Raw genomic sequence first — 25,677 nt, 5'->3', positions numbered from 1 at the left:
GCTCATTAATGTCAATAACTGAGACAGACATAGAAAAAGAAAACAAAAATCTATGCACAACTTTTCTATATTGGAGTACAGTTGAAGTTTTACACAAATCTGCACCATAAAGGGTTCTTCCGACTTAAATCATTGTTTGCAACTTCAATGCAACTGCATCATGTTCTGAAAAAATATAATAGTATCACATTGATTCAACATGATGTGCATTAAATTTCATTCAACCACCATTCAATCACATTCATGCATCAACTTCACTCATTAGGCGCAATGCATTGCATTATTGGAAGCAGAAGACAACACCGCCTGGTGCCCACCACTGCCCAGCTTGGCCAGTATGGATATCTTAAACTATTTTAAAAGCAGCTGATGTGTAATTATTTACTGTGTAAAGCTTTATGAAAAGTTAGGAGAAGTTTAAGATAATGAGTGTGGTAATTCAGTGCTATTTAATTGTTAGACCGACTTCAGTGTCTATCTCTGAGGTAAAAATATGGAGCAGACACCACTAATGCATCAAACTTCATTCAAGCTTTCCTGTTGTTATTTCATTAATTGTCGGTTTTAAGCTTTTAATATTTGGAGGAGGAGGTAATGCCAAAATTTTTTATGTGCAACTTTCTAAATCCAGTCCTCTCTGTGCATAACATTTGTATGCTTAAATTCCATTAAAAGTGAAAATTTTGAAAGCATAATGTGATTTTCTCTGTGCTGTTTCAGATTAAGTCAAGACATTCTTATTCTTTATCTCATTCTTGTCATCTGTGGCTCAAGTTCTTGGGTGAGCACCTTCTTTTATTCAAAATTCAAATCGTGCTAAAATTAAGTGATTAAAGAGTTTTATTTTACCATAATGTAATCATTTTGTATCTACACAATGTGTCTGTTACTTAAAAATTAATAATTTGTATTGATCTGATACAAGGCTATCACTTATCACTGCCAAAGCAAACAAGTTGTGTGCAACCGATGTCCACAATTGAATTGTGTTATGCCAGTGCTTTTTTTTTTCCAGCGTACCAGTCAGAATAAATAATGTTTGAATGCAATCAGAGACTCATAAATCCCTAGAATTACAGTTAAAATCAAGCCAGGCTTCCCTTCCAGGTCTTTCAGCATATGACACCATGTTCACAACCATGTCCAAACCCTCAACCTTTTCTGACCTTTCTGGTTGTACATCACAGTTAGTTAAATGTCTGCGTTTTTAACAGGCCCTGCGGACCAGCATCTGTGCTCTGCTTTGCATCACTCTCATATAAACAAAATACTAACAGAACTGTGAGATGCAGCACCCTCTGCACCGAAGATGGTTTAATTTTCCATCATGCTGAGGAGGACTTCATCATCGCTTCAGCATGTGCGTCAGTTGCTAAAAACGGCCATTTCCCAGGAACAAAGGAAAACTTGCTTTGTATTCAGCCCAGAACCTCTGTGTTGGCAAGAAATTTTGGTGCCCTCAAGCAAACAAATGTTCCATCATCTGCCTTTCGCAAACCTTTAGATCTGTGTGAATGTCAGCAATATTATCCTCCTAGCCCAGTCCCCAATCCAGTCTGAAGGCTTGGCCATCATGCTCAAGTCAACTCTCAAGATGCCAAGGTGTCTCTGATGTAGCCCGGCACTAAAAAGCCAAGGCACAGAAGAAAAACACTGGGGCCAATCGATGGTCTGACTAGGCAAATATCAAGTGCGGCCATGGGGCAGCAACTCAAAGTGTCTGACAGACAGAAATCATTGTGGCATGACAAGTCAGGCATGCTAAATGCTGATGAGGTTGTTTAAAAAGGTCTCACCACTTGGGAGATTTCAAGTGTCAGCCATCAACAGCATGCTTTATTCACAGAAAGAAAGCCGGCGGGAACTGGCTGATTCTGTTAAACGTGAGTCACATTTCCTTTTGAATATTGTTTCTGAATTACATATACCAATACATTATAATAAAGTCAAATGCTGTAGTGTTTTGTAATTTGTAGGAAGATTTGTATTGAGCACTGGGCATTTACCTCCCATGTAAATCTGAAATGTGACTCTTTAGTGATAATGACGTGAAATGTATTTGTAGGTGCTTTCAATCAATGTGCTATACATAGATTAAAAAATAAAAATAAAAACCTCTGAATGCTTTAAATGTTCAGCAGTTTTTGAGTTTTACATTAAATTCTTTTTCACATACATTTCAACTTTGAATGACAATGTATTTACTTTCAGTGTTTCAACTTAATGTTCCAACTAAACTTCCTGCTTACAACCTCTTCAAGTTTAGCAGTTACATAGGAAAGCTTTCCAAGGGTTATGATGATTCAATGTTATAAGAAATTCCACTGGTTCAAATGTTTTTTCTTTTATGCATTTTCTTCTGCAGGTACAAGAATTTTGTATTTTTCTTTTGGTTCCATATAGTGTCAATCATGTGTCATCGTACGCTGGTTAAAAAAGTGACAATGGAAAATTAAATGTGAACGATTACCTGTGGTGTATAATAATAAATGTTGCTGTTTCAAAGGCCCTAGCAATTTCAAAATGGACAGTTGGTCTATTCAGTTTGATGGTTGACATTTGCTTGATTGCATTTACTTTCACTCCATGAAAGTTCCTCATTCAAATGTATTCATTTATGTTATTCGAATTTGATTCTCTGCCGTATGAGGGACCAGCTTCTGAGGCAACACCTGATAAATTTGCAATCTGGGTCAAGACTGCAAATGAATCAAACTACAGGATGTTAGAAGGTATTAGTTGTTGCAAGCATGAACCAAATTTGAACAAAATTAACTCAAATATTGGAGAGTGTGCTTAAAGAGCCAAGAGAGGCATCCCTGTTAAACTTATAATTGAAACTCACAGCGGCATGTAAATAACTATATGCCTCCTCTTTTAATAACAAAATACCACAGTGAAATATCACTGGCCTTTGTGAATATAACGTAGAGTCAGAAGAGAAACAGCTGCACCTGCATCAACGTTAAACCTGTGAGTTACAATCAGTGATCTAACTCATGTAACTTTGATTTTAAATGAAATGGATTTCCTGAACCTCCGCATGCAACCAAATGACTTGGAAACACATCTCCCATTTTGTATTTCATAATTGTCTAAATTGTATTGCATGTTCCAATCCAAGTCTCTATCAATTTTCCTTTCTATCATTTTAATTTAGTGCAGATAAGTTTAAGTATTTTTTATCCGACAGGCAAACAGTTTTTCTATTTTGCCTGTTAAGACGGTTCCTCCAAAGCACAATATGAACACAATAATTTATGTGTAGGGCTTTTTTTTTTTCCTTTTTACCAGTCGTTGCATATCAATAATAGCTGGAGGGGAAATAATGGATGAGGATAAATAGCCACCCACAAGACATTAGGAGAAGACACACTAACAGCTAGACTGTTTTTTTTTTTTTTTGACTGTATTGTATTTTATGAGGAGGTTTTTCACCCTAAAACAGATTCACCACAATGTAAATATTTCATGGTTGGTGGGTTGATTTTATGGCTAGTTAAATACGTTTGCAATGTATTACTCCAACTCATGCAAAAACCGTAACTGTAGCGTCAGCCACAAGTGTTGGGACTTTCAACAAGACAGTGAAACATATATACCAAGTGTAGAAACAAAGGTCAAAGGAAGATTTAATATTGTTGGTGAAGGAGACTGATACCCAGTTTGATGAGTGTGTAAGCTGACCTTTCTGACAGGCTAAGTGCCACTGGAGCAGAGCCAGGTTTAACAGCATCCAAGCAGATGGTAGAGCCAGCCAGACAGGACACACAAACACATTCCTCCAGCAGAAGCACAATGATCGAGACAACCTGTGGTGCTGCCACCTGTTTTAGCACAGTTCATAATTAAACCATTTCTTCAAAACTATCTGCCCATCACAATGACTCACTTTCCCAGCATCCCTCGAGCAGTGTTTGGTCAGATCATTCATCATCAAGTCTGGAAAAAAAGAAAAGAAGAAAGGAAAAAAAAAAAACACCTAAAATATCCCTCTCCCTCTCCTCTCTTTTGTCTTCAGATTTATCTCTTCTCTAACCATCAATCTCTTCCTGCTGCAGCAACCCATCACACAGCTACCTCCCCTCCAGGGGATGCTGAAGAAAGTGTAGAGAAAAGATTTGGCATGTTGAGATTTTCACAAATTATATTTTAACTTTGTGAAGCCTGAAAACACACCTCACGACTCAGATATAGATGTGATGTATGGTTAGCACAAGAAGACTCTGGGTTCAAACCCCAGACCTGGGGGGCCACTCTGTCTGGAGTTTCCATGTCCTCCCTGTGGCTGTGTGAGTTATCTCCAAGTACTCTGGCTTCCTCCCACAGTCCTGAGACATATATGCTTAGGTTAACTAATGACTCTAAACTGCCTGGAGACAGGATTTGAGTGTAGGTGGCTGTTTGTCTCAGTAACTTTCTATATGTCAGACCGGTCCCAGGTGTACCCCACCCTCACCCAATGTCAGCTGGGATTGGATCCAGCCGCCTCTGCTACCTTGATGGAATAAGCAGTATAGATGATTGATGGATGTTTGAAGGAGTCTCACCTCAGACTCAGCAATGATTCAGTTTACACATGCACACACACGCGCTTCTTTTCCCATTGTAGTCACAAAAATAAGCATACAGGCAGTGGCTCCTGGTCTTATTTCGAACAGGAAATATAAAAAAAATAACAACAAAAAAAAAAATATCACAGAAAATATTTTGCAAATGGTCAGGACCTGAATCAAAATACAAAAAGTGGAAGCCCACAAAAAGTGGGTTAATGGTGATGAGTGTGCTGACTCAGTGTGCAGCCAAGACACGTGTGTGGGAACGCAGAGGCCCGTTGGATATCTTTGTGATGTGCTAAAGATGTTGGCTGTGAAGATAATGCTTGCTTCACTATGGTGCACAGTGATGTGTGAGTTTTTCTTACATTTACTTTACAGAGGTCATGTTAATAGACGTGGGCTTGTATAAATGGATCCTTTGAAATATCTGTCTATGAATAAGTTCTACCTTTCTGTAGTGTGTGCATGCATGTACCTTGTTGTACACATCTATTATATGGATGCATACACTGTGTGTCATAATTAATGAACAGTTAAATTAGTTATTGGTGACCTTTTCTTTTTGTCTTTAGTCGTACATTTCATGAACTGTATTGATTGTGAGATCAAAAAAAAAAAAAAAGGTCAAGTGACAGAGAGGTTCTGTAAAATAGAATCTAAAAGCATAATACCTTGATATAGAGCTCCATCCGTGGGTAGACTCTCCTCACACTCAAGAGAATAGAGAAAAAAGTCCTGTGGGGGAATGAGGTAGTGACCACGTGTGTGACTTCCGGGAAGGAAAAGACATTAAAGCCAGATGTCTCATAGCGCTTTAGAAGCTCCTCATCTGCCTTGTCTTCCCCTTCACTCAGAATACTGCCAACTGCATAGCGGCACTGTGGTCCAGGCACCTAAGAACAAAAGTTAGGATGAAAAGAAGTGGTAAATGAAGATAGACAAGCCAAGATAGAATGATAGTTTAAATGTTAGTTAGATTGTTAGATAGATTAAAATCATTTAATATATATAGGGAATTTTAAGGAACTTCCATATTATAGAGCAGACAAATAAATGTACAAAAAACAACAACAAAAAAAAAAGTGCTAAAAAAAAAAAAAAAATCCCTCATGGTTGCTTTAGTGCCATTGCAGGAAATGATTGTAGATCATTGTATTTACTCTAGAAATGTGTTCCTTTCCCTAAAAATAAGGGTGAAATCACAGACACACAACCTGTCTGCAACATTTCTAAATCCCAGTCCCCAAGGAGTGATGATTCACAAACATAAGGGCCTGCAATGTAAGACAATTTTTCTAAGCAATGGAAGGAACACACTGGAGTAGAAACAAACAAGAAAATGACTTAAAAAGGATATCTTCTGTGATGTCAGCTAGGGTCCAAAGTTAAAGAGAAGATATGCTCATTAATAGGAGCTCTAATTGGAGCATTTGGCAGCACAGCAATTATTGCTCCTCCTTCCTGTCTGAGCACCCTGGTGCCCATTAAAAATAAAAATAAAAATGTATTTAAAAAAAAAAAAAAAAAAAAAAGGGAGATACTTTTCACAAATGAATTCTCCTGGGACATCCAAGACTTTTCCCCTACTGTGCTGAACACCAGTGAAGGCTTGTGGAATAAATAAGCTGAAGTTGTCCAATTTGTTCCTAAACCTATCAATGCTGTGCTTCAAGCACAGCCAGGGTGTTTGAGGATGCCTATTTTCTCCTTTATTCCTCAGCAGAGAGACAGAGACAGTGATGGGTGGAAGTGTGGTTTCACCTAGCTCTGGAGACTAAGCTCTTTTTTCCCCCCAAACACACAAACACAAAACACACACAGCAGGAAGTAAAGGGTGCATCGATTTATGGCATAAGAATTTTTTGGTTTCAGTAGATGAACAGCACACTTAATCATTAGAAATACAGTGGACAAGTATACTTAAATATTGGATGGATTTGATAACCTTTATGGTAAATTCTGATTATCATAATTCGCTTTTAATCTCAATCGTGTGCAATACACATTTTGTTGATCAATAGAACATTAATCAGTGTAATAAACTGTAAACTCAATATCATGGACGGTTGATTGGAGAAAATAAGATGTATGACATCAACATGTACATAGTTTTTTCACTCTGGAGTCTTTCCACTTTCATCAAACATGGCGGAGCAAACAGACATAGTCAAAGTCGGTTATATAGCCACATGGTAGGCTATTTGAGTTAAAAGGGACCAAGTCTGAAGTAAACAGGGTAAAAAAATACTTTGGCCGTTGATTAGAGATTATAAAAAGGTAGATTCAATAAGGTCTCACAGAAAGAGAAATGTTTTCCCTTCATCAAATGCCCTCAAGCCCCAAATAAAAAAGTAATAACCAGTAGTCTAATATCAATGTATATATTTATATACATTTGTGTCTTCACCCTAATGTGTCCAAAAAGGAAACACTGGAGTCAAATCCTACTATGTTTACACATACCTGACAATAAAACTATTACTGATTCTGATAAAAACATGATCACATTATTAATGGTGTTTGTCACTACAGATAAATAACAGGGATATTTTCAGTGCTAACATATACAAGATATCGCATCAACCACTCTCTTCATTAGACGATACATATTAAATATAGCGGCTCGTCTGATGTTATTTCGAGGACTAAAACCAAGTTTTGCGAAACTTAACACATGAGGACAGACTGGATTTTGGGGGGTTCACAGTGTTAAGTCTGAGCCAAGTGGATTTATTAATCATCACAGGACTCCAAGCAGATAGTCCAGAACAAAGAACCAGTGCCAAAAGCACTAACCTCTGTCCACAATTTTCATTTTGCCACTCTGGCTGCATCAAGAAACAACTGTGCTGTCTTTTAATCACGCTACACAGGCAGCTCATCTGAAGAAGAAAAAAGTTTTGAAAGTGAACTTGAAGAATCCCTTTAAACAACTTTTAACAGCATATATCTAGTATTTTTTTTCCACTTGACAATTCAGTATACTATTTCAGCATTCACAACAAAGACTAAGAGTCACAGTGATAACCACTTCCTGACTGTTCCCCCCAGCTGCTGTGCCCTCTGCTTTCATCATATTGTGACCCAAACATGGGGTCCCTTAAAATGAGACACGTGTCACTTCAACAGTATTCCACTTGTCATCTGGGTTTTTATTTAGACAGACAATCCTTGGCTCAAGGGGCCACAAACCATGACCCTGACCGCTTATTTTGAATATCAAGTTTGACAGACAACAACATGATCCATCCACCCAGCCCTCATCTGAACAGAAAAAGAAGAAAGCTGCGGGGTAGAGGTGAAGTGGGCACACCAGGACAGACCCCCACCTCCCTCCCCTCTGCCCTGGCTTTTAAACACAGACGGGGGCTGTAGGAGGCTTTCTGAGTGGAGATCAGAAATGTGTGTTGGCCGTTTGAAGGAATAAGCAGAGCTGCTCCTGCCATGTATCCATAGCAACCATCTCAGGAGCAACTCAAGTCCATGTTGAGGTCTTTTGTGTCTCCAAAGGAAGTGATTAAAAGAAGTAAAAGTGAGAAAACTGAGAACAGAGGACGAATCTCACCATCCTGACACTTATCCTCTGTCAGCTACACTTCCGAAATCTTTCTCACTGCACTTATTAATGAATAGTGTCCCAGTACCAAACACCAAGCCTCCGATCTGAAAACACGTTGGGGCTCCTGATGCGGGGACTGAATGGCATCCTGAGGCTCGGACACTAATGAGCTGAGATCATTACACCAATTATTTTAACTTAGATCAGGAGTTGGCTGTGACTGTACAGAGGAACTAGGATCCACAGCTAGACTAATTGCCGGCTTGGGAAAAAAGGGATGATGAGCATAACAAAAGGATTTTGAAGCAAAGTTGGGACGTGTCTGTCATTGAACTCTGGTTATACTCCTTCATGGTGTTGTGGATCAGGCAATGGCAGGTACAAGTAGTGCCACTTAAGTCAATACTCTCAAGAGCGAATTCTTCAGAGACATACTACAGAGATTTACTGCAAATATCAGAGTTAAGCCAAGCTGACAGACGTGATATCACAATATCGTTTACTATATATCTCAATATAAGAACAAGACTGAGATGGCTCTCCTCAAAATTTGCATCCCTCTATCGCCTGGAAATGTAAGTGACTATCAGAAGCAGCACTATGGTCTAAAAGACTCAAAATTTAACACAGTATATAACAACACACTCATCAATGGACCATACAAGTGGGTAGGAACCAGTGGTGTGGCTTTAAAGTGGTTAGTGTCCTATCTTTCAAAAATGTGTTTCTTTGTGTTGATGCCTGTGTGAGGGTCATTCTCTGCTGAGTCACCCCATGTTGTCTCCTAAAGTTCAGTCCTGGGTCCAATTTTATTTTCCATTTATTTGTTTTATTTTATTTTTGTTTGGAGACATCATATGTGAATACAATGTTTATTTTGTTACCCCAGTGACACACAACTTCATTCAGACCCAGTGACTAGTACATCACAGAAACACTGCGCGACTGTCTTATTGAAATAAAATACTGAGATGCGTATACTTTCCTTCCGCCTTGATTATTGAAACTCGCTATGTACCTGTCTTTCAGAAATCAATCCACCGCCTACAGTTAGTTCAAAAAGCTGCCCAACTCCTAAATCAGTCCAATACATAAATTCACATCTCCAAGCATCTCTACATCAGCTGCACGTTTATTAGGAAGAATTTCTACTTTTAAGACACAAAGTAACTCTTTACTTCTATCCCCCTATTAGACCCTCTACATAACTATTCACATCCAAACTACTTAACCAATCTGAGTGATACTACTTTTTCCATTCTTTTTTGGACAATTTGGACAGAGCAACTAAGAAAAAGGACTCATGCTAGACTCACTTCAATATGTGAGAACCAGCACCACATGATTTTGGAGACCCCACTGATTCAGCAGGATTAGGTATAAGCAAAACAGAGCCAGCAGATATTATTTCCTGCTGCTTATAGACACCAAGGTTTGGGAATGGATGAGTTCACACAGGGAACAGTTGGTAGTGTGGGAACACATCTCACAGAGATATCCAACTTAATAATTGCATTTTTAGCAGAAATGGTGTGGCAGTTAAACAGAGCAGAAAAGCTGCAGTCAAATTCAAAGCTATGAGATAGAAGCTCCCCCTATTCCGATCACTGATTTCATGAAACTCCAAAAAACACTCAAAAGGCATGTAATGTAATGGAAAAAAACAAAAAACAAAGAACTCAAATGTGCCATTTCCACCACTGAAATTGTTTTTCATTTCCCTTCTGACATTTTTCCCCAATGCCACTTGCTGTCTACTTTTCAGCCCCTCTCAATTTGAGCAACAACAATGCAACAGTCTTCCCCCCTCACATATCTGGAAGACCCTGAATTAAAGGACAAGTTGTTCAGATTAGTGTCAGAGGGTGGATCCAACAACAACAAGCAAAAGCTTGATCTATTGATCAAAGACCGGAAACACACCTGGAAGCCACAAGATTCTTTATATTTAGGTTGAAATGATTTGCATGGAAAACTTTGATAGTTAAACACAATAGATGTCAGTCAAACTCTGAAACCAGGCTCTGAAAGACAGTGGACTTAATTTTAATAATGATTGGCAAAAGGAGAAATTAGAAAACAATCCATAATACTAGGTTTATTGTGATTAGTGCCATTAGTGCTGCTTGTGGGCAATCATACTTTGCTGCTTTGCTTCAACGGGTTCAGTATTTCTTGATTTTATGGAAAAGGTCCCATAAGTTAAGTTTCGCTCGGTCTGGGACTTAATCACTCAACTCCCCCAACAAATTGCACTTGGATAGTTCATGTTACCCGAACACCCATCAAAACAACACCTCCAGAAATATTACAATGATACTCTGGGGAAAACACAAGCAGTAACCAATTCCTGTAGAAGTCTTACGATAATTAATTATAATAGGGTTAGTACAAGGTAGCGAAAAAATACTAATGAGCTGACAGTTTCGACTTCTTACCGCCTGAGTCGTTTTCAAGAGAATGGCATTGTCACCATCTAGCGGCCAACTACTTTCAATTGTAGTGTTTGTCTGACTGGTTAATAGTTGACTGAACAACCGGAAAATCACTCAAACAAACAAAATAAAAACTGAAAAAACTGCTGATGTTGTAAGAATGGATATTTACCTTTTTGGGGTCGTCATAAAACACTCCGATACATGTTAGCTTTGGTCCAATGCTGTTAGTCTCTTTAAAAAGCTGTCCACAGTTTTTGTACGGTCCCTGCTTGAATTTGTAGGCGAAAGTAATCTTCTTTACGGGAGGAGAGCCGGTTAGCACAATAATGTCTGACAGAAGTCCTGAGTATAAGAAGTAAACAGCCACCATTAACAGGCTAAACAGCAGGCTGATGACCACACACAGACTGACCCAGTCTGACATGATGGATCACTAAAAGCCGGAGCAGACGCCGTCATTCAGCCGTGTATGAACCCACAACGCAGTCGGGCATGTTTCACAAAATGCTTCGTTATTTGTAACTTAACCGTGTAGAGTTTGACTAAAGTTAAGATTTGTGTCACCCAGTAACAAGGCACCGAAAAGATTACACGCTGCTAGGTACTTCCTGGAATGTACCATTTGTGCCGACCACAAAGGGGTGGCTCTTACGTCGAATAAATAGGCCATAACAAAGTCGTACACACATAAAATATAAAAAACGTATTTTTATGTTCAGTGTAACGGGTAGTTCTAATGTTAGATGTAACGTATAAATCTGCATTCAAAATACGCGTATGCCATTTCACAATGTTCGCGCCAACTTTTGGATTGAGTAACCCGTTTTATTTTGAAAGGTATACATACTTGATAACGTATTTTGAATGACCTGTGAGCTGGAGCAGTTTGCGAATTATAGGAACAACAATTTGGACACCTTTAAATTACAGCTAATAACAAAAGAAAAGTGTGAGGCACATTTGCCATATTCGACTACGATAATATTAATTAAACAACATGCTTGAATTTGAACTAAAATTCTAACCATTTGGGGACTGAGACCTATGAACTTATATAAACAAATGCTATAAAAGACAGAACGATGAAGGTCGCATGGATGGTTGTGTTACATTAAAGTCCCGCCCCACGAACAAGGTGAAGGCTGGACTTGTCATTAGACCGCCTGATAAAGGAAACGTCCAATGACTTCCTGAAGTTATAAGTCTTTCTTTAGATCGTCTTGAATTCGGGAGAATGGCTGGGGGCATTAAAAAGTTTTACGATCTGACAGCCAAGCTGCTGTCTGGAGAAACCATCAGCTTCTCCGCACTGAAGGGGAAAGTTGTTCTCATTGAAAATGTCGCGTCTCTCTGAGGAACAACTACCAGGGATTACACTCAGATGAACGAGCTCTACTCACGCTATTCCGCCAAGGGGCTCGTTATCCTGGGGGTACCCTGCAATCAGTTTGGACATCAGGCAAGTCCTATGTGAATCCAGACATGGATTCATGACAATGTGATTAGTTATAGTCTTGGAAAACAGGTGTAGACGCGTTTGTTTTTCTTCAATATCATAGATGGAATGTTTATCAAAGCCATTGAATTTTGAGAGGTTAAATGTTAATAAGTTTATAGTTTATATATATATAGGTTTATAGTTTCATAAAAGGATTTAGGAAAAGATTAACATCTTCCAAGATAAACTATCGTACTTTAAATTACGCCATTGTCCTCCAACTTCCTGATGGGCAGCAGATTGAGCCACATAAAGATACTAATACCTTAACTGTCAAGTAGCATTTTAGTGTCCCATAGTTTAATATACTATTATTGTAGTAGTAGGCTGTTGTATCATATGACCTCTATAGCCTCACATATTACTATTTTTTTTTTTTTTTACATCCAAGTATATAAAGAGGTTAAATTGCAAGGTCAGGTTGAGTGAAAAATTATATTTCTATCCCAATTGTAATGAACTGTCCAGTACCATTTGCTTTGCTTTGTAAATTTGAATGAGAACGTCTTGTAGCTTTGAATTAAATTGTTTTTATACTGTCATTCTTCTCATATTTAATGTTTCTCTATTTGTGGTTTTGTTTATCTGTTTATTTATTTACATTAGGAGAACGGCAACAATGATGAAATCCTAAACTCTCTGAAGTATGTCCGTCCAGGGAACGGCTTTGAACCAAAGTTTCAGCTCCTTGAAAAGGTGGACGTGAATGGAAAGGATGCACACCCCTTGTTTGTCTATCTGAAAGAAAAGCTGCCATTTCCCAGTGATGAGAGCATGGCTCTCATGACTGATCCAAAGTCTATCATTTGGAGTCCAGTGCGTAGGAGTGATGTCTCATGGAACTTTGAGAAGTTCCTAGTCACTCCTGACGGAGAGCCCTACAAGCGCTACAGCAGAAATTTCCTCACCATCAATATTGAGGCAGACATCCAAGAGCTTCTCAAGACAGTCAAGTAAATAGTATGGCGCACCCCTGATGGCAGTTAATATCCGTTGCACAGCACTGCCAAGAATAGTTATCGGTCGAACCCATCTGTTTGGGGTATTTCATCATGTTCACCACTTTCGCAGTTTAGATCAACTGCAACAAAGCTTTTTATGTGATATGTCCAGTGAGTTGCACTATGGTTGGTCAGCCTGTTTACTGAATGAAGGTATTCCTTGAATCATTTTTGTGAGGGGAGTTTCTGATGAAAATGTAAAAGACAGATTCAGCCACTGTGTATAACTCATATCACAATTTATTAAAATAAAATACAATCACCACAAAGTGAGTGCTTTCAGAGTTTCTGTTCTGTTCTGGAAAAATATTATGGTTTATGTGTGCCATGTAGTGCTGTTTGATTATGTGGACAAAGAGTTTCCTGTCTGCAAACATCTGATAGCTTATAGTGAGCCCTTTTGATGTTTACAAATATTCTTAATAGTAATGTAACCAATATAAAATATATTTTTTTATCTAATTTTCGGTAACTTAGTCATACTAGTGCTAAACGGTGCATGTTTACGCCACACTTCCTGGTTGAACGCACGGAGCTATCCCTGATTGAACACTACGTAAGTCAGCGACTAACCCAACATGGCCGGCCAGGAAGATCCAGTGCAGAGAGAGATCCACCAAGACTGGGCCAATCGAGAATATATAGAAGTAATAACCAGTAGTATCAAAAAAATCGCCGACTTTCTCAACTCATTCGGTAAGCTTTTAAAACGCAACGTCTTGAACAAGAGCTGTGGACGTCTACAACAAGTAGCTGGCAGCTGGAGCTAGCTGTCCTGCTCTTGTTAGCAATGGTGTTGATATTTTCTATGGCCACTCCCAGTTAGCAGTTAGCTTATCCGCAGTTTAGTTGTTTTTCGCGTATAGCGACCTCCGCACTTTGGCGAAGGGTCGGCTTGTGTTTTCGTTTGGCTTTTCAACTGTTGTGTAACAAATGCCAAAACATGCCACCAAAGTGGTTATGCACTCGAGTATCCGTGTACTGTTTTATATTAACGCTAGTCTGCTCTGCTGTCATAGATGTTACATACAGATGTGTACTGATGCTCTGTGTGGAACAATATCAGCCAAAACATTAGCAGTGAGGTTGTTCATTGTACATGATTGCATTGGCGTAACATTTCCTAAATGAAACTTATTGCTATTAGATATGTCGTGTCGCTCCCGTTTGGCCACTCTCAATGAGAAGCTAACAGCGTTGGAGAGGAGGATCGAATATATTGAGGCGAGAGTGAGTATGCTACATTTAATTAAAAAACATGATTGCTTTTTTTCTTGTACACTTCAAAGTGGTGTAACCATAATATAAATGTGTATCTCAATACAGGTGACAAAAGGAGAGACCTTGACCTAGAAGGCAACATTGAAATTCACAGCATCTTCGTGCAACCTGCCGACCCACATCCTCAATCCTTGGAATAAGTTTGCTGGATTTCAACCTACTTTTTTGGGGCCATGTGGACCATTTTTATAGTAAATGGCTGAATTTGTGTTATTTTATCCCATGATGCATTTGTATAGAATATATGGGTCAGTTTTTGGCATCAGTGATTCAACCATCACCAATTTTACAAAATGAAAATGAGTATAACCACAAGTTTTGGTTTCAAAAAAATGTTGTGAATCTCAATTATGGATCTTTTATCAGCACAATTTGTTGACCATCTGTGTTGTACACAGCATCATTACCACATCAGAGATTTATGAAAGGGGAATATTCTTGTGTGCCATGTTGAACAAGTAATTGTGTAGTCATCTTTATTAAGGACCTGCTTGTACAGTGAACTGTTTGGTGATGTTTCAGGATTTAAATACTGTAATAAATGATAAACAAGGATTTTGTTTCATGTTGTAGCTTATCAGATTCAACTTATTTGACAAAAAATGTTGGTTGGCATGCGAGATGTATGCAGTTTTCAGGAACTCTCAATACACTCAAAGATGGGACATTTACAGGAAGATATAAATATAGACACATTCAAATAATGAGAAGTGAATACTGGCAATTTCAGTAATGTGACACAAACATGAGATGGAACTCAAACATACTGAATTGTACAGGTCAAAATGCCATGACAAAGTTGTGGTAATTCTTAGATGCTGGAATAAAATGTAGATCATTCAACTGATTTTCATATAACGGTTTATTAGCATGCAGTATATTGACTGATATGAAGAATCTACAAACTCCTCAGGTTGAAAATCACTCAAAGATTCCCGAACTTTATTTTATAATGTCAAATAGTATATAATAATAACAATATTAACATATTACCCTTAACGTAACAATAACAAATAATAATGACAAATAGTCCTTTGTCGTTAATGACTGGTAAGGGATTATATTTCTAGTGTCGTCTTCGCAGTTAAAATCGATGTGAACATGCAGCCTGCTGTGTACAACGGACAGGATAAATGGACTGTTTTCTTTTATAGCGATTCAAATGAGCTAAAATGTTTAACTGGATCGGGCCCCCAGATGAATATATTACAATATGTCTTAGCATTAAAAGACAGATTCATTTGTTTTACAATTAAAATTTTTCAGTTTGGGATCAGTACAGTAACTCAATCGATCCTTTCTTAGTAAAACATATCTATAATTTGAGGTCAAACAACATTTGTAATGTGGTAATAAACAGCGACCTATGTGAGGATGTTGCTGGGATTTATTGCTGTACTGCAAATAAGACAAGCTAAAAGCGAGCGATTCCCAGTAAAATGGCGTAGTTATTGGTATTAAACCCTCCCTGTGGACTTTCAGGCAATGTTCGACCGTCATTACCAAGGAACGGTAACTTGAGTTGGGTCAGTGACCCTCTCTGTCCCGTCCTAGCATTAATTTTACATATCTAAACAAAACCAACTGTCAAACCTATGAGTTAGACCTCAGAACCGCCAAAGCCCAGACCCCTGTTTTCCCTGTGAGGTAAACTCGGGGAGGAATTTTATCCTGACCCACAATGCATCGCGCTGTGCACTGATGCATTTTGGGACAAAGAAAGTGCCATCACAGTGTTGTGGAAAGTCCTTGAACGTGAGATGATTTTTTCAGACGACAATTCTTCAAACAGAGTCGCGAAAAAATAATAGTGTGCAACAGCGCCATTGAGAAACAACCTTGGTGAGTTACTGTAGAACCGGGTGGTAGAGTACATCATCCCACAGCTCTTCATTTTCGCCATTTTTTTTTCCCTGGCAGCCGTCTGTTTGCTAACGTCAGAGTCCATGTTAGGCGTTACTTACATTTCGATGTGCTCATTGTTTTCGGTGCTATGGCAACTCTGATTCAGGTCGGTATAAATCACAGATTTGACTTTATTAACGTGTAACCCCGAACTATTGGTATTTTTTTTTGTTTTGTAGAAGTCGTATGACTGCGGAGACAGCGTGAAGATGGGAGCTGATAAAAGGTGAGTTGCGGCGTTGGGCGCTCACCAAACTGGCCACAGCAGGCGTGGCTAACCACAAACACCGTGCCAAACGTATCCAGCTGCTTCCTCCTCTGCATTGAAAACATTGAACATTTAAAGTATTATTGCATCCTAGCAGTTAAAGAATCGTCTAGAAATCCCGCATATTTCCAAATCTCACTTAAATCAACAATTGTGTAGGTGTAAAAATAACTTAACCACTTGTTTGCAAGCAGTCTGGATGTGGGTGTGTTAAAATATTCTGAAAGATGTCCATCATGCAGAATATTTTCGACTCCGTTTTACCAAAAGTAGAATTAGAATGTTTTTATTGTAATTGCACAAGCACAAGGAAATTGGATGCTGCCCTTAAGGTGCTGGTTTAAAACAATTTGAATAAATATGCATAAAACACAAAAACACGACAACAGACAACATTCACGTTCTGTGGGTATTGCACATGTTAATGCCGCAGGTGTTGCGCAAATTCACAGCCGTAGAATTTTAAGTATGAATAAAGAAAAAAAAAAACAAAGATCTCAATCCCTCAGCACTTAAGCGAAAATCTGAAAAGTCTTCGACTATGTTGACAATGAAAGCTATACTGTCATGCCAGCACTTGTGTAATAGATAGTTAAACAATTAATATCTGGATTCTGACTAATTTTCACATACTTACTGGGAGACAGCTGTATCACGGCACTAGAAAGGGGTTTGGTATACAATAATGCACTACTTAATACTTATACCAAGGTGTTATACAGCCCTGAAGCTTTAACAATGTCCCTCAGTTGTAAGTTGCTTAAAGTGGCTGCCATATTAGTAAATATGATTTGAATGGCATGTGTATCTTACGTTTCCACTTCTTAAATCCTTATATTCAGAAGTTCAATATAAATTAATGTTCAATCTTTGGTTGACTCTATATTAGACAGTGACCCTAAAAGAGTAGGAAGATGTCAGGCTTTTTTTTTTTTTTTTTTTTTTTAATAATGGCTATCAATAAATTCTGTAATGGAGCTGGCTCTTTTAATAGCATCATGTGATAAGAAATGTTCATGGGCTTGTCTTTCTTTCAAATTTTTCCAAAATAGAATTAGTCGCACAGAACGTAGTGGTAGATATGGCTCAGACCAGTCCCGCGATGAATCCGAATGGCGTGACAGAAGAGAGCGGGATCCAGAGCGTGATCACAACATGCGCCGCTGGGGGGAGGATAGACGTAATGATCGTTATGAAGTAGGTGATCGTCGAGGATCAAGAGACAGTCCAGAGGTAAATGTTTTAATGTTCAGTGGATTCCAGTAGTTTTATGAATTATCGGTAAATTGCTTTTTTTGTGATAAATTGATGCATTGGTCTTTTTTTTTTTTTTCTTTTTTTTTTTTAAGCACCGAGAACGGAAACGACGTAACAGTGATAGATCGGAAGATGGGTATCACTCTGATGGCGACTACCCAGAGCAGGATTATAGAAGGGATCCAGGAGATGAAAAGAAGAGTAAGACCATCATGCTCTGGGGCCTGTCTCCTCATGTGACTGAGGATGATGTAAGTCTTCAGTTCTCTGATGCAAAGTTTAATTTTGTGCAAGTATCAAAGCCGCTGTAAGCACAAATGCCTTTTTAAAATGGAAAAAATGCAGAACAATAATTTTAAATTCCTTTCTCTATTTTCTTTAGATTCGTTTTGCAATAGACCAACTGGAAGGACCCCAACCAGTGGATGTCAGGCTGATGAAAAAGAAAACAGGTGAGAACCAGCTATACGACGGAGCCCAACTTTCCCCCCCAAGTGTTTGACCAATAGGGCCAATCTGCTTCCATTCAGACCCATTTCCCATAGCAACTAGGAGACAGTTGTATGGAATTATCAGAATGAGGTTTCATATGATATTTAAGACTCTTTATTTCAGCTTATTTTGGAGCTTTTTAAGGTAAGTAACTGCTGCAATACTAGTTTTTAAGAAAGTCAATTGCCAGTCACACACTTCCTTGCTGAGTGTGGTTTTTAACAGAGATATTCAGCAGGATTTTTTTGCTATGGTAAAACCCCTAAGGAGGTTGGCCCATTGTGTACCAAAAAGGGCCTGGGTCGTGAAGCAGTTTGTGGAAGAGTTTGAATAATATGCCCATGGACTCTTAACTAACACGCCTCCCGTCTATATTTGAATGCTGTCTCTAGGTATAAGCCGTGGTTTCGCCTTCGTGGACTTTTATCACTTGCAAGATGCTACCCGATGGATGGAGACCAATCAGGTTGCTTCTCAATCGCCAAGTCTAGTTTTAATCTTGGGCATATAGAGAAATAACCCAAAAGGCAACCAAAGTGCATCAAATAAATGTAAACTGTATTGATCTTATTGGAAAAAACCAATGGACTGTACGTTACAGGGCAAAACGATGTCATGTGTACATTGGAGATAATTACGTTCATGAATTTGATTTAACAATTATTTTAATTTACTATAAAGGCAGTGGCATCCAAACTACAGATGTGAGTTATTTTGTGAGTTAGTTGTCATCTCCTTAAGCAATCTGCATTTAAAATGATGAACACATTATCGTTTCCTTACTAATAGAGGCATTACCAATGGTATTTCAGAGATGACTGTAATCTCAGACTATTCATTTTGTATGCTCACCCCTCAGTAGGTGAGAACTTTTTTTTTTCTTTTTTTTCTTTTTTTTATATAAAGTCTTAATACTTCTCTCTCTCTTACTCTCTCTCTCTCTTTCTTTTTCTTTTTTTTTTTTTTTTTTTTATATATAAAATAAGTCAAATATGTCTTAGGGGGTCACATTGTACACTCTGCTCCAGTTTGGTCTGGGCACACGGGTCCCAAACACCTAAAGAATCCTCCATACACCATGTTCACACGTATATCATCATGTGCCTGGCTTTAATACAAAGGCTATCTGTTGGGGGGTCCCTCTTCCCCTTCTTTCCCTTCCAACACTGCTAGCTCTATTGATGAGATAAATGCTCACCATGAACACCTGAGTAATTTTTGTCCTCCTCTTTCAGAAATGTCTGAACATCCAAGGCAAAAGTGTGGACATGCACTACAGTCACCCCAGAAACAAGTATGAAGACTGGCTCTGCAACACTGTAAGTCAGTGATCTGTTTTGGTTTCACACTCACATTGTCCAAACAGTGCTACTGCAGAACATTGCACACACACCCGAACACACCCAGAAGTTAGGATTTTAAGTGATGGTTTTGCAATTCTGTCAGCTAATTTTTTGGTACCCTTTAATTTGATAAGCGGTAAAGGTTAGGTTGTGTCTCGGGTAAGTATGGTATGCTTCACCTGTATAGACTGCCTGTTCTCTGAGGCAGCACTGTTAAGGGCTTTAGTAGGTGTATAATAAAAATGATGTGAACGGTTACTTGCAGTGTGGCCTGTACAATTTCCGGAGGAGGCTGAAGTGCTTCAGGTGTGGAGCAGCCAAAGCTGGTAAGTAGTTAAATCAACGAAAGGCCACTGACAGCAGACATCTGGCCTGCCTGAGGCAACACTCCTGGGATGCAACGCAGTTTATATTTGTGGAGTTGTAGAGGCCAGTAAAACAAATGATGTGGATACTATGTGCTGTCACGGTCAGTGTATAAATGGAGAAACAGCATGCATTTTCTTTCCTACCAGACAATAACACAAAATGGGGAGAAAACACAATACTTAATACCGTTAATGAGATTACCTTTCTTATATTGCAAACACTGACTAATATTTAACACAGGGTTTTGACACTTGATACCCCATTTCCAGTTCTCTGACATTATTTTGAAGGTAATGTTAATGCACTTCTTACTTCTGTCATTCTCTCAACAGAAGGTGAAAACAGCGGTGGAAATAATGGAGTTTCTGAGTCACAGCCCAGTGGAGATTTTTATGGCGACAGTAAGGACTTCTATTTTATAGCAGTAATATTCCATTTTCTAGTAAAGAATATCCAATAGAGCATGAGTTGTTCTAAAATAAAGATTTTTGTTCTGAACAGCAATCATCCTGAGAAACATTGCTCCTCTGACCACTGTGGAAGCCATAATGGCAGCCTTGGCACCATATGCAAATCTTTCCTCCAGCAACATTCGCCTCATCAAGGACAAGCAGACAGGCCAGAACAGAGGCTTTGCCTTTGTACAACTGTCTTCTCCTCTGGTAAAGCGTTCTTTAATATTTGCATTGTCACAATCTCCTTTTTGGCATTGTAATAATTATTTCATAATTGTCTATGATTTATTTTATTTTTTATTTTTTTGGACATAATCATTGTTTCTTTGTTTAACTGCAATCAAAGCAATGTTTTGGGGTGGGTTATTTTCATGCTATGGATCAAAGCATCGTAACACTTTTGCTTGCATCCATCAAACACTTTCCACTGTCTGTGTGGGTCCTGCAGCGCAACAGACCAGAAACTGTCCCATTGGTGGACGCCTCATGTGCATTGATTTACAGTTGTGAAGTCAAATTGTCTTTCTAACTTTAACAATCCAAAGAGAAATGGGTAGTTTGCGATAAGCAGTACTGAGAAATGCCCATAACATTAAGCTGGTACACGTTTGGTTTTCACTGGAGTTTTCTTTTAGAGTTGGTAATAAAGAAAAAGGAAAAAGTGTCGCTTGACACTGTCCTGCTGGTCCTGTCATAATGTAGGGAGTCTGCGAGCCCAACTGGTTTCAGCTAAATTATGATTGGAAGATTGGTCATAGCATCATTTTGACACTGAATTTGGAAAACAAGACACGAGCTGGAGATTGTTTCTAAAGGTAGTACAACTTCTCCGTTGTGGGATTATTTTGGTTTCAAACCAAATCAGAGGAGAGAGCCCGCAAATCTGCTATGCAAGAAAATGGTCCCAGTTTACAGTTACAGTGGTCACAATAATTATGGTTGTCAGTATCATCATGGTAATGTTAAAAAAAAAAAAAAAAGAATTTGGTGAAAGAAAAATAGTACTCACTGTATTTAGAGATTGAGATGATAACTTTATCAACACGGCATAAAAACACTAATCATTTTATCTCAAGTGATCAACAACCATTTAAAATGTAATTTTTCCTGGATGTCCCAGTTACCTGATGATGTTTGCATTCAACTGAAGATTTAATATCATTACTTTTCACAGGAGGCCTCCCAACTATTGACAATCTTACAGGGACTACAGCCCCCTCTGAAACTGGATGGAAAAACAATTGGAGTGGATTATGCTAAAAGTGCCAGAAAGTGGGTATATAAATATATGTAAATATTTTGTGATAGATGACAAGGTTGACTTGGAACTGCATTCTGTAACTTTTTTAATTTCTTTGGCAACTTGTGTGTTCCTCTTGGGAATAAATGAATAAATGTCTGACATTTGCCTGTTTTAGGGACCTCTTACTGCCAGATGGGAATCGTGTAAGTGCCTTCTCTGTGGCTAGCACAGCCATCGCTGCAGCTCAGTGGTCCTCAAGTCAGGTAGTCCATTTATTCTCACTATCACATTATTTATCATCTTCCATGTATAAATGTCACAAAGTCAGAATTCACACTTACACTACTCTTTTCACCACAACAGAGCTCAGAGGGAATGTCAGAGTATAGCTACCTGCAAGAAGGCTATACTCCAATGTCACAGGTTAGTAGTAGAGGGGGAAAAAATTCCAACCAAATTGTCTGGCTGTTTATCATTTCTGATGGTGTATTTCATAGAAATGTTTAAAAAGAAAAAAGCTAGATGTCCATTTGCAATGTACGAAGCTGGGGTAATTTTGAATGTCAAGCACAAAAATGTGCCATTGTGATGAATAACCTTTTTTCAAAAGGAGTTCCAGACGTTCTATCACCAAGGAGCAGGAGCTAGCACTTCACAGGGAAATGGCATTCTGGGAGGTAGGAAATGCTTCTACACCTCACAGTTATCACAGTTCCTGTTTATTTGTTTATTTTATTTAATTTATTTATTTTAATCTCAGTGTTCGACAAATAAGTGTTATTTCGATGACACAGGGCTAAGGTCACAATAGTTTTTAACATTAATAAGTCCCACAACCCTAGTTTTAGAATGTAGAAATGATGCAGATCTCTGCCTGCTAGACTCTAAACAATGTACTAATATATTTAGTTTTTTTCTTTATTTGTATTTACTTGTATTTTCAATTTTAGCTGCCCCTGGTGTAAAGATTGTTCCAACTGCAGCTGGAGTAGTAATATCACAGAGTGCACAAGTCTACCAACCACATATCATTGCTCAGCCAGCTGTTCAGGTGACACATCTTTTCTTTTTTTATTGTGGAATTACACTATACTGCCATTATTAAAGTGAGTGATGTAACAGTCTGAAAATAACTATTGTTTATTTGTTAAAGGCATTGCCACTTGCTCAGCCACTGGAGGCAAAACCACAGACAGGGCTTCTACCGGGGATTGAAACTGCCCCGATGCCTGTTACTCCTGTACTTGCTGCCAATGTTACTGCTGCCAGTACATTAATAGCCCCTGGACAGCCAGCCACCACCAGCACTGGTATGAGCACACAGTATCCCTTAAATCCTTCTCTCTTCAAATTTGACATGTATAATCCTCACTGGTTTTTTTTTGTTTGTTTGGTTGTTGTTTTTTTGTTTTGTCAAAGGTTAGTTAAAACTAGGACTTTATTGATGTATGAAGAGTGCACTAATATCAAGCACTTCATGTTATTTTTAGATAAAGCAAACTTAATTTCCTTCAAAGAAGTTTTCTATGGTCTTTGTTCATGATGGAATTCTATACATTTGACAGCTGTTCCTGATACGTCCACCTATCAGTATGATGAGTCCTCTGGCTACTATTATGATCCCCAAACTGGCCTCTATTATGATCCAAACACACATGTAAGTAGTGCGCAGGCACTTAATTTTATGACAGTTACACAAGTATATGTTTTCTTGATGCACATTGGTGGTGTTTATGTCCTTTCAGTATTACTACAACTCCCAGACACAGCAGTACCTGTACTGGGACAGTGAGAAGCAGACTTATGTACCTGCCCCAACAGACCCCAATGCAGCACAAAATGATAATGCAGCTAGTGGCTCTACAGCGACAGGAGGCAAAGAACCAAAAGAAGGCAAGGAGAAGAAGGAGAAGCCCAAAAGCAAAACTGCTCAGCAGGTACTGTCATATTTCAGCACATATTATCTGCATCTTACCTGTACAATCTAAAGTTTTATTAATGTTTAAGTTCTATTAGGTTTCATGGTCAAAATATTTGATGCTTTCAGATTGCTAAAGACATGGAGCGGTGGGCAAAGAGTCTCAACAAGCAGAAAGAGAACTTTAAGAGTAGCTTTCAGCCTATTAGTCAAGAAGAAAGGAAGGAGGCAGCAGCCGCTGATGCTGGTTACACACTGTTTGAAAAGAAGGTAATCCTGTGAGATTTAATATCTGAAAAAGACACCACAGATGTCACGTGTAATTTTAAAACAAGAATGTCTTTGATTCATTAATTTTACTTGGCCCTATTTACTTTTAGCAGGCCGGAACTCTAGACAGACTCATACCAGAAATGCCAAGGGGCCCTGAGGAGGAGCCTCCACCCAGCTCTGTCAGCACCTCCAAGGTAAGTTTTTTCTGCATCGCTGATTCAAGACTGTACTTCTATCTTGCAATCTTGCAACATTGTTTAGCGAGTAATGTCAATGTCATTTTACCACTAAGGTAGTCTTTTTAAAATATTAACACCTGTCTTTGTCTATCTCTGGTATGCCTAGGTTGGTCTGGTAGCAGCTTACAGTGGAGACAGTGATCCTGAAGAGGGGGGAGCTGAGATTGATGGTGGGGACGGGGGCCAGGACAAGCTCACAGACTGGAAAAAGTTGGCCTGCTTGTTGTGTAGGAGACAGTTTCCCAACAAAGAGAGTCTAATACGACATCAGCAACTCTCTGACCTCCACAAAGTAAGTAAAATCATGCACCCATATAGAAAATGGAAAAAAAGAAAAGAAAAAAAAACCTGTAAGGCCATAAGGTTTAAATCTTTTTTTGCATTGATCCTTCCTAGAAAAACCTGGAAGTTCTCCGCAGATCCAAAATGAGTGAAGCAGAACTAGAAGAGTTGGAGAGGAAAGAGACGGAGGTTTGTCTCAAAATAAACACCTACCTGTTATGTTGTTCCTCTTTCCACATGATTAATTTAACTGAAATATCTTATTCCTCTGGTGTACAGATGAAATACAGAGACAGAGCAGCTGAGAGGAGGGAAAAGTATGGCATCCCTGAACCACCAGCACCCAAAAAGAAGAAATTTTCCCAACCAGCACCAGCCATGTAAGCATCTTTGTTTGGTTTTAACGCACTAATGTGTAACATGCTGTTGTTGTTTCAAGTCTTTGTAGAGCTTTACTTTTTTAATAATGCATTTTCAGTGATGTTTTCATATTCCCATTTTCTCCCTGCAGTAACTATGAGCAGCCCACCAAAGACGGCCTTAACAGTGACAATATTGGGAACAAAATGCTGCAGGCCATGGGCTGGAAGGAAGGGAAGGGACTTGGTCGCAATCAACAGGGGATCACCACACCCATTGAGGTATTCACATTGATCACCTGGTGTTGTCACTGTGTATCCAGAACTCATCAGCATCAATAATTGCATCTTTCTTGCAGAAGGCACTAAATTTTTGTGGCTTTTGTCCTCAGGCGCAGATGAGAACAAAAGGAGCAGGACTTGGCACTAAAGGCACCAACTACACGCTGTCGTCTTCAGACACATACAAAGACGCTGTCCGCAAAGCCATGTTCGCCCGGTTCACTGAATTGGAATGATCCGTTAATCATCAGGTGAAATGACTCTTCATCTTAGCCTTCAGATGATTTGCTCCTTTTTTAAAGAACAGCTCGCCATGTCTGCATCAACGAAGGAAAATGTCTTGACACGGAAGCAAAAGATCCTTTATGTTCATTCCAGATATGATCCATGATGATTGTGCCTCTTGCCGTGAACAAGACGGTAGAAATAATCTGTAATGGAGGTTTATAAAGATGGTGAATAATTTAATTTATAAATTGTACATATGCACAGAAAATTTACTTCCCTAGTTTACAATTTCTTTTGTATTTTTTCTGTGCAATGAGCTTTTGTCTTGGCATGTTAAGACTGTACAGTTTATATAAAATATCTTGTTTGTACATGAAATAAATTACATAAGAGATTTATGGTATGTGTTTTTTCAATCCCATTTCATA

The 25,677-nt window shown here is 38.7% G+C and overlaps 4 protein-coding genes across 5 annotated transcripts in view; 3 read left to right on the top strand and 1 right to left on the bottom strand.

The window, feature by feature from the left end:
• tex264b (testis expressed 264, ER-phagy receptor b) overlaps nt 1-11,153 on the bottom strand; it is a 34,163-nt gene extending 23,010 nt beyond the window's left edge. Inside the window, exons 1-2 of the mRNA XM_029502372.1 lie at nt 10,726-11,153; nt 5,231-5,452 (exon numbers count right to left, since the gene is read on the bottom strand). Coding sequence (XP_029358232.1) covers nt 5,231-5,452; nt 10,726-10,980 — 477 coding nt within the window. The 5' untranslated portion in view covers nt 10,981-11,153. The remainder of the gene's footprint in view (nt 1-5,230; nt 5,453-10,725) is intronic.
• Nucleotides 11,154-11,708: 555 nt separating this feature from the next.
• Nucleotides 11,709-13,338, top strand: gpx1a (glutathione peroxidase 1a). The gene is made up of 2 exons (XM_029502242.1): nt 11,709-12,015; nt 12,661-13,338. The coding sequence occupies exons 1-2, from the start codon at nt 11,791-11,793 to the stop codon at nt 13,009-13,011; spliced, it is 576 nt and encodes a 191-aa protein (XP_029358102.1). The 5' UTR covers nt 11,709-11,790; the 3' UTR covers nt 13,012-13,338.
• A 277-nt stretch (nt 13,339-13,615) lies between these two features.
• Nucleotides 13,616-14,891, top strand: brk1 (BRICK1 subunit of SCAR/WAVE actin nucleating complex). The gene is made up of 3 exons (XM_029502243.1): nt 13,616-13,751; nt 14,203-14,285; nt 14,382-14,891. The coding sequence occupies exons 1-3, from the start codon at nt 13,634-13,636 to the stop codon at nt 14,406-14,408; spliced, it is 228 nt and encodes a 75-aa protein (XP_029358103.1). The 5' UTR covers nt 13,616-13,633; the 3' UTR covers nt 14,409-14,891.
• A 1,164-nt stretch (nt 14,892-16,055) lies between these two features.
• rbm5 (RNA binding motif protein 5) lies at nt 16,056-25,652 on the top strand. 2 transcript variants are annotated; one of them, XM_029501298.1, is made up of 26 exons: nt 16,063-16,178; nt 16,257-16,347; nt 16,421-16,467; nt 17,562-17,742; nt 17,859-18,017; nt 18,149-18,218; nt 18,651-18,724; nt 19,494-19,577; nt 19,867-19,927; nt 20,303-20,371; nt 20,472-20,632; nt 21,600-21,697; nt 21,844-21,931; nt 22,032-22,091; nt 22,279-22,345; nt 22,619-22,719; nt 22,822-22,978; nt 23,234-23,325; nt 23,414-23,605; nt 23,716-23,856; nt 23,967-24,053; nt 24,205-24,390; nt 24,495-24,569; nt 24,660-24,760; nt 24,892-25,021; nt 25,132-25,652. In XM_029501298.1, the coding sequence occupies exons 2-26, from the start codon at nt 16,330-16,332 to the stop codon at nt 25,255-25,257; spliced, it is 2,625 nt and encodes an 874-aa protein (XP_029357158.1). In that variant the 5' UTR covers nt 16,063-16,178; nt 16,257-16,329; the 3' UTR covers nt 25,258-25,652. The 2 variants fall into 2 exon arrangements, with proteins under 2 accessions (XP_029357159.1, XP_029357158.1); XM_029501299.1 differs by lacking the exons at nt 24,892-25,021; nt 25,132-25,652 and having other exon boundaries at nt 16,056-16,178; nt 24,205-24,394.
• The last annotated feature ends 25 nt before the right edge of the window (nt 25,653-25,677 follow it).

The sequence above is a fragment of the Echeneis naucrates genome, chromosome 5 (assembly GCF_900963305.1).
Source record: "Echeneis naucrates chromosome 5, fEcheNa1.1, whole genome shotgun sequence".
Classification (NCBI taxonomy): Eukaryota; Metazoa; Chordata; class Actinopteri; order Carangiformes; family Echeneidae; genus Echeneis; species Echeneis naucrates.
This window is presented reverse-complemented; position numbering and strand designations above follow the sequence as displayed.